This window comes from Ammospiza caudacuta, chromosome 6 (assembly GCF_027887145.1).
Source record: "Ammospiza caudacuta isolate bAmmCau1 chromosome 6, bAmmCau1.pri, whole genome shotgun sequence".
Taxonomy (NCBI): Eukaryota; Metazoa; Chordata; class Aves; order Passeriformes; family Passerellidae; genus Ammospiza; species Ammospiza caudacuta.
In genome coordinates this window covers 43,073,484-43,081,885 of record NC_080598.1, presented here as the reverse complement: position 1 = coordinate 43,081,885, position 8,402 = coordinate 43,073,484, and the positions used below count along the sequence as shown (strand labels likewise).

The following is an 8,402-nucleotide window of genomic DNA, read 5'->3' as shown; positions in this document are numbered from 1 at the left end:
ACACACACAGCTGCCTTCTCCAACTCCTTGCAGTTTGTGTTCTTGAGTGAGAGATTCTAAATCCCCACCTATCCCCACTGCAATAACTCAATAGCTAAATAATCCATTTTGAAGACAACTGTTGATGGGTTCCTAGTCCCACCATATTTACATGTGAAAGCACACTGTAAAGCCGACCACAGCATCATGCAGTGAGTGCAGGCAACTGATTACACTGGTAAAACTCCTGCTAGTTAAATAAACAAAACAACTGCATATGGAAAATGTGCTTAACAGTGAGATCACTGTCAACAGCCTTTATTGCAGCAGACTTTGAAGTAACAGCTTAGCTGCCCCAGAGTTACACATATGCCTTGCTATTTCAAAATCAAAGTGGGTTAGGAGCTCCACATGGTTTCTCACACAGCATGTGATTTAAACCTGTACAAGAGCTCTGCCTTCTTTTGCTTTTGGGCAGAAAAGACATTACTGAGCAAATTCCCACTGGCTCCCCACAGCAACTTGCCTTTGCAACATACACTTTAATTAGCTGTTGTATCTTTCTAAAGAGAAAGGTAAAAGAGTCTGAACAGTGATGTGCTTCACAGTATTAGAGTTCATAGTCATCGGGATGGTAGAGCTCGCTCATCAGGCGGTAGATGTAGGAAGGTGCGTTACCCCCAATGTTAGAAATGAAGAGAGTAATGAGCTCCGGAGGGACGTAGTCAAACACTGGGCAGTGAACATTGATTTTTGCCAGGATCTCCCCTGTGAAGTGAGTAGCAGCAATATCAGTCAAAGCAACTCAAAGTACAGTTAGTCTTTTGCACAGCTTCTGGAGTCCCTAAACAAACTGGCTATGCACACGCCACCCCGAAGTCAGTACCTGAACATCCTGAATACTTTCTGACTTCTTCACTGATGTCATCAAATTACAGCTATACAGCAATCTTCAATGAATGGCAATACTTTGTTTCTGGTCATTTTTGCTGGTAGAAACCCCAGATCCCTTCTGATGTAGACTGACTAATTGCTAAAAAACCCTACCAATATGTAAGACAGTCCTGATACTGCCAAAGTTATTATTTAAAGAAATGCTCAGAAGGCCAAAAGTAAAATCTGCTGCCAAGCTGCTATCTTCATTTCAAAACCCTTTGTCACATAGAAATGGGGCTTTGAAAGAGACTTTGCTAACTGAAAATGGGCTTGGGCACTGAGGCCTTTCTGAAGATGGTGCTTGTGTGGGAAGCCCATGGCAGAGACACTGTTTGTTTCAATGGCTGTATCATGTAACAAAGTTTCAAAAAGTTACAGGAAAGAACGGAAGGTGCCCTTGGTGCTGGGCATCGGCCCTGTCCCACAGAAAACTGCTACCTACCTGGCATCATTATCACCATCCTATAATAAAACAGTTTCAGAGCAGAAGCAAAACTGCCAAGACAGTGTTTAAAAGAAATCCTTTTTCTCTACGTAATATACAGTTACAAACTGGATGGTTCACAGCACTCTTTTCTGTCAAAGACAGTAAAAAAGGATTTTCTCTCTAAGGTTATAACATGCTCTGATGTTTATTTTTTTGTATGAGTTACAAAAAAAAAAAAATCTGAACCAGCTTGACCAGATGTATAAAGAATAACCAGTACCTTCTGTGAATGGCAGCACCTCCTGTGGTGACACAAACTTGTGGAATGAATCTTCTTCATTAGGGAACTAAATGAGAAGGAGGACAGGAAGATGAGGAAAAAAGTCCTACCTGATTATCCTTGTGAAAACAGATCCTGGCACTGGAAGGAATTAATGCAGAGGAAGATGACTTGCCAGGTGATATTAAGTCTGTTTACAATAATGACATAGTGCCTGTGTCTACAACCTCTCTAACATTTACAGGTGAAAGGTTTTTCCCCAAAGCTTTTAGAGCCTTCTATGACATGGCTGCCCTTACCAAAGCCTAGTGAACTGGAGGAGTGACTTCCTCAGTCTGCAACTTCATATTGACAACATTGAAAAAGTACTGAGTGTAAGAGTCTCATTCTGCATTCTCTGCCTTTCAACACTAATGGCATAAACTGAAATCTGTCATGGTTGAGGAAAAATAAGTGCGGCAATGCCAGTCTCATCAGTCTAGGCAGTGGTTTACATCCTGATATCTAATGTACTGCTTTGCACATGTGGCAGAGGTGCTTCAAGGAGATCCTGAGGTGTGCCAGATTTGGGTAAGGATCTCCTCTCTGAAGTAACAAAGCTAGATGGGGGAGATGGCCCATTTACTGACAGATGGTGCTCTCCCCCCCTAAGCTCCTACAAGCAAAAGCCCCTGCAAGCACAGTCCTGAAGAGCTGCTGTACTTACCTGTGGTGAAAGCTTGAACATGGGGGCACACACAATGAGTGGAGTGGAGTGGTGTTTAGCTGCCAGTGCCAGAGTGTGAGTCCCACTCACAGCAATCAGGGCACCATTGGCCAGGATTGTCTTTGTACCAATGATGACCTTAAAAGGGCAAATCAGAATTAGATAGCATGTTCCACAGCAAACTGGGGAAGGAACACTTCCTGGCTCAGACCCTGACAGATGAGCTGGAGGAGGACTGTGTCGGTAGAGCCAGCCAGCAGCTGGAGTTCTAGGGCAGCTGAATGCCTGATCTGTTTCATCTGGCACTGGCTCTTCACTGAGTTCCTCGCTAACAAGAGCATGACTCCAGCCCAGAGAACTTCAGGAGACATGTTCTACTGCAGGGAACACCAAGCAGAAACTGGGCTGTGGTCCCTTTTCTACAAGCTTTGTACAAGTAACTTGACTACTCACTGCAAAAATTCCCTTGCGTTATGCTTGAGGGAGTAATATAAAACAGCTCAAAATATATAGATAAGAACTGATGTGGCTGCATTTTAGTATGTTACAAGTACTTTTATTCTCCCCATTTTGGGGTGCCAGGTTTTCATCTCTAAAAGTACAGAACATGTCTGTTTAACAAGACAAACCTTAATGATTCCCTTCATCAGTCATCTTCTGTTTCAGGCAAAGGGGCGTTTCTTCCCTTTAGAAATGCTGCTTTTTGTTCCATCTCCTTTAAAAACTGAGGCTAATCCTTTGAGGCCCTCTTGTAAGTGTAGCCACTAAGCCAGAAAAACCTGTCACCATTCAGTCAGTCATCATACTGACTCTGAATCTCCACTCCAGCAATGAACAGGGACTATTACAATTCTGAGTCTTCATTAAAGAGACACATCATCACTACTAGGACCTGCAGCTGATTTGAGAGGCCTAAGCACCCAATCTGCCATGAAATCCTCCCCCAGTGGAGCCCTCCTTACCTTGTTGACTCGAGACATGACAGCAAAAATAGCTGCATCACTCATGACAGTAGTTTCAATACCCTCTTTAGACAGTCGGACAGCCATTTCATGACCCTAAAAAGAGGGAGAATCCAATTGGTTCCCTGTGACATAGCTCCTGCAGTGTAACTGTAAAGGTATCAGCACTCAATTCTTGTCTGAATTGCAAAACTACCAAGTGATGAAACCTGAACACGGCCCTTCAACTGAAGGATGCTGGGGTAGGATAATGAGCTATCTCCAATCTCTCAACTACAGAGGAATTTCCATAATGTTCACCCTGATTCCAGACACAAGACTTCAGTAAGAACATGCGGGACAACAGGGTCCAGCCAGCGTGGGCCTTACCTGGCAGAAGGGCGCGCACTCTGCCACGATGACCTGGAACTTGCGCTTGCGAGCGGCTTCCTTCAGGAAGGCCTCGACCGTGCGCGAGTAGCTAATGGTCATGATCACCTCATTGGAGTGGATGTGCTCCAGGGCCTGCATTGCAATGTTATCAGTCGTGCCCTCTGGAACACAAGGAACGTGTGGGTGTAAAGGCAGCCAGCAAAAGCAACACTTGTGCTGCTAGGACTGTCCTACAACAAGAGATTTTTCACTAAAGCAATGTTATTAGCACTGGGAGAGCAGAAGCAGTGTTTCTCTCCGTTATTTTTGCCAATGGAGTGGAACCAAGAAGCTGGCCCTTGAATGCCCCATGCTCCCTAGCTATACCCTCATTATATATAACAACAGCTGTACTGAAAACTCCATTGTGAGGAGAGGGGATTATGTCAGCACTGCTCCAGATAACCATGAGACCCACAAAACTTCAACACTTTTGTAGTTCAATAGGGGGGCAACTTGGGCCTCAGAAGGTGGGTCGGGTGCCTGATTTGTCACAAGAATCACAGAAAAAGAAAACTGTATCATGGTTCTTTGTGACAAGGGTCAGGTTATATGTGCACTTTACACTCTTCTTTACAGGACTCAAGACTTCCCAGAAGACCAAGAGCACAGCCTACAGCCCCCCATATTGCTCCTTCCACAATCTACCCATCTCCCCATAAGCCAAAGAGGACTTAAAACTAATTCATGGGAGCAGCAGGGCTTCAGTCCCTTGGTTCCTTCAGATTAAGCTTCCCAGATCCTTATTGTTTTATTTCACCTAAAGAAGGGGGAACCATCAGTCCCATCCGATAAGAATTTTCACTCAGGAGCAATTCAGACCCATCTGTACCTAGCTCAATTAGCATCTCATTAATAGCTTCAATAACATTAGCTCTGAGGGAGGGATAAGGGGTTCTGAAATCTTCGCTCAGTCCTCCAGAAGTCAGGAGTTTGTGCAGGGATTCTTGCTGGTCACTTTCCTCACTGCGCCCGTGAAGCCTGTGGAGAGAAGTGGCCTCTTCAGCCTCAGGAAAGAGCACAGGGCCACAGCCAGGCTGAGCTGGCACACCTGGATGTGAAGAGACAGGAAGGAAAACCACCCACAGGAGGCACACCATGCCACACCAAAGAGCCTCCCACAGCTGTCTTGGCAGAAAAACATCCAAATCTCTGCCAGAAAGTGCCTTCTTAAGACATGTGCAAACACTGCTGTCCAAAGACAAGGAGCAGGCTCGAGTCTACTGCTCCAGTGGGATGGACCCCCCTAGGCACAGAGAGAGAGCAACCCAAGGCCAGGGCACAGACTTGTCATGCACTCACAACACATACACCAAGGGGTTTCTAAAGAGGAAATGTCACCATCCATAGTGGAAACAACAAGGTTTCCTTTGGTGTTAAACTCCCTGAATCCCTCTCTAGGAGAGGTGGGAAAAGGGGCTGATGGAAACTTAAGGGGTTTTACAGAAGCAGCTTAAAAGGGCAGTTCTGGGTTTTCAGAGAGATACAGGGAGGGCGCTTTACCGGCCATATTCCTCACGAATGACCTTCAATACCCGTCGCACCATGTTGCCCACTGTTGTCTCCGACGGCTGAGCTGCTGTCATCCTCTGGCCCTCTGTCCGGATCAGATCCATGAGCTCCCCTAAAAGAGGGAGGGCCTTGGTTAGCGCTGCCCAGAGCAAGCCCATGTGAGCATCAAACCAGCGCACCCCCTCAATATCCCTGGGCCAGCAGCTGCTCCAGCACAAGGACCACAGCACCAAGAAAAACCAGCAAGGGGCGAGCAGAGAGCCCTCACGAAGCAGCCGGTTCCACTGGTGGGTTTTGTAGTCGGAAACGCTTGGACACCACACAGACCTAAGAGAAGGCCATCAGCAGTGCATCTGGCCTTTCCTCTGAAAGAGAAAACGGCGTGCTGCTGGAAAGGCCCGTGCTCGGACTGCCGCCGCGGAGGGGAGAGCACGGCTGGAGCAGGGCAGCTCCGCAGTACCGCGGCCGTGAGCGCGGCAGGCCGGGAAGGGCTCCGCCGCGCCGGGGCAGCCACTGCGAACGCGCTGGGCGCTGATTCCTCCGCGCCAGACAGCCGCGACTGGGCCGCAGCTGCCCTCCCGCGGCTCGCCCCCGCCGCCGCCTCCTCCCGGCGCTGGGGGAGCCGCAAGCGCCCGGGGAAAGCCCTGCGTCCGCCCGCCGCCGCCCGGCCCTCACCGGCCCGGCTCCATCGCCCGTGCCCCACGATCTTCCGCAGCAGCGAGAGCGTCTGCCGCGCCGTGTCCTCGGAGCGCGGCCGCTCCCCGCCGCGCCGCAGCCGCGCCGCGAAGGCCTCGATCTGCTCGGAGAGCTCCGAGCCGCGCTCCGCGGCGCCCGGCATGGCAGCGGCACTTCCGCTTCCTCCCCCCCCCCGTTCCATTGGTGGAGGTCGCGGAGTTGTGCCCGCCCCCCCGCGGCGGCTCGGCCAATGAGAGGCGCGTCCGGCGGTGGGCGGTGCCGCGGCCGGGGCCGGGCCGTGCCCGGGGCTGTGGGAGCGCCGGGAGCGCGCACGGGCGGGTTTGGTTTGCTTTGCTTTGGAGCGCGCACGGGAGGGTTTGCTTTGGTTTGGTTTGGAGCGCGTAGTGCCGGCCTCTGAAGGGCCAAATCAAACGGGCTGGGAAAGGCGCAGTTCCTGGCAGCCCAATTGTTCTTGCTGGCAGAGCCAGAACCGGCCCTGGATAAGGCAGGAATGTAGCTCCTTTGTGTCTAGTTCCTGGAGCCATGGAATAATTCTCATTGCTCTACTGCTTTACTCTATCGCTCTGGTCTGTGTCCTGTTGTTTGAGATTAGGAAATAAAAGCAAACAGGTTTATGTTGGAAGCTTTCAGTGATTGCTTCATGGTGAGGCCCTATGTTCATGACATCTTTTGTTCATCTGGTTAGCTTAGGACTCACCCTACAGCCAGCTCCTGTCCAGGGGCTCCTGGGTCCCCAGCAAAACACCAACAGCTGGTGTGCTGGCTCTGAGCACTTAATGCAGGTGATTTGTCACCCAAAGCCTGCAGGGGACTGAGAGTCCTTCCATACCTCTCTTTTCCTTCTGCTTGCTCAATGCCCCTGCCTGCCTGGCAGCCAGAGAGCCCAGCAGCCTGGGGCAGGGAGCTCGCTGTATGCCTCCCATGCCTGGCAAAGGGCCACACATCTGAGTTTGGCTGGATGTGCTCGGGGAGTGCAGCCCTGGGTAGGAGTCAGAGCTTCACTCCATGATGAGCTTGTGCCATCCTTTACCCCTGGAGAGAGTCAGTAGAGGGTGACAGGGTTTGCCCAGCTGTTGGCTCCACTGTGCTGGGCCCCACTGTCCCAGCTGGACCTGTCCTGGTTCCCGCTGCCTTGTCTCCTCCTTCCCAGATTTAGGCGTGTGTTTTCTTCCACAGTGCGTAAATCAGAGGCTCCCTGGTGCAAGGTCTGCCCAGCTCTGCATTTGTGCAGGGAAACCCCATTCCCCTTTGCCCCTGTGCACAGCCACTTACTGGCATGCACTGTGCCCATCAGTTGCCTGCTGCTGGTCCTGCAGGGCTGTGTGCCAGCTGCCTTGGTGTGCAGAAACAGCTCCCACATGTGCACCCAGAGACTGGGACCTGCAGATTGGCCAGAAAAATAAAAATCACTGCGTTGGAGCTTTCCTTTGTTTGTTTACTTATCTTGCTAGTAAACAGAGCAGCTCTTGGAGATTAGGCAGGGTGGAGAAGAGGAAGGGAAACAGGGCTCTGAGGTTATGACCTCCTTGTGGATGCTGGGCTGTTTACATTCCCTGCTTTGGTCCCAACAACTACTGCAGGACAGTTTTTTCCCAGTGCTTTGCCAGGCTGCAGAGCTTTTCCCGTTTGTGCTGTTTCTGTTCTTTCCCCTGTGGCACTTTCTGCTGGGCACTGCTGCCACGGCCAGTTTAGGCAGCTGGCAGTCTGGTGTCCCTTGAGGGACAGAGTCCTGTGCTTGGTCTGCTGCCCTGTGTTTCATGAATGAAAGCCTCTGAATGGGGATTTCGGAGCCGTTAGCTCTGCAGAGCTGAGCTGAGCCAAGGCCTGGGGCTCTCTGGAGAGCTGCAGGCAAACCCCAGGCTGCTCACAGGGACCGTGGCTGCGAGACATCCAACTGTCAGCAGCCAGCTGCTGCTGGCAGGACCCAAGGAGTCAGACAGGAACTGCCCAGCAGGACTGAAAAGGAGGCATTGAGGAGGAGGATGGGCAGCAAAGTCAGCACAGGGACTGTAGGGCAAGTGGGGAAGGAAAGATGCATGTTGATGCCCTGGTGTAGTCTGCTAAAATCCCACTGCCTTGAGGCTGTGGCAGGGTGCAGAAGGGATGGGGGTGGGGAGGTGCAGCCCTGTACAGCTGGAAGGAGACTCACCTGCTGCTCCACAGCTGCTGGGTGTAATGGAGCAGGACCCCCCTCTGCTGCCACAGCCACAGGGAGCTGTCTCCTGCACAGCCCACCCGCCTTCCCTTCCTTTCCCTTCCCTTCCCGGGTGTACCCTGGGCAGAGCTGGTGCCTGCAGCTCCCCAGCTGGTGCACGAGCAAGCGAGGAGGCTGGCACAGTGCAGACAGTGCTGGTCATGTGCACAAAAGAGCTGAGCAGGGAATGAGCTGGCCAGCTGAGCATGGCAGCACGTTTTATGGGCCTGCAGGGGAGCTGAAAACTGTCTCACCTCCTTGGAGAGCAGCCAGCCTAGCCAGGATGGCATCCTGCTCTG

At 51.2% G+C, this 8,402-nt stretch overlaps 1 protein-coding gene across 1 annotated transcript; it reads right to left on the bottom strand.

Moving 5' to 3' along the window:
- Positions 1-273: 273 nt before the first annotated feature.
- Positions 274-6,051, bottom strand: EIF2B2 (eukaryotic translation initiation factor 2B subunit beta). The gene is made up of 8 exons (XM_058807255.1): positions 5,889-6,051; positions 5,205-5,325; positions 4,534-4,682; positions 3,660-3,823; positions 3,291-3,386; positions 2,329-2,466; positions 1,623-1,689; positions 274-747 (listed from the first exon to the last, which is right to left on the bottom strand). Exons 1-8 carry the CDS (start codon positions 6,049-6,051, stop codon positions 590-592), a joined length of 1,056 nt encoding a protein of 351 aa, XP_058663238.1. The 3' UTR covers positions 274-589.
- Between the last annotated feature and the right edge of the window lie 2,351 nt (positions 6,052-8,402).

Coding starts and splice junctions, on each gene's coding strand:
- EIF2B2 (XM_058807255.1), bottom strand. CDS start 6,051: ATGCCGGGCGCCGCGGAGCGCGGCTCGGAGCTCTCCGAGCAGATCGAG. Junction 3,824..4,533: donor TGAGATGCTAATTGAGCTAG/GTACAGATGGGT, acceptor CTTGTGTTCCAG/AGGGCACGACTGATAACATT. Junction 748..1,622: donor GGTGCTGCCATTCACAGAAG/GTACTGGTTATT, acceptor CTCACTTCACAG/GGGAGATCCTGGCAAAAATC.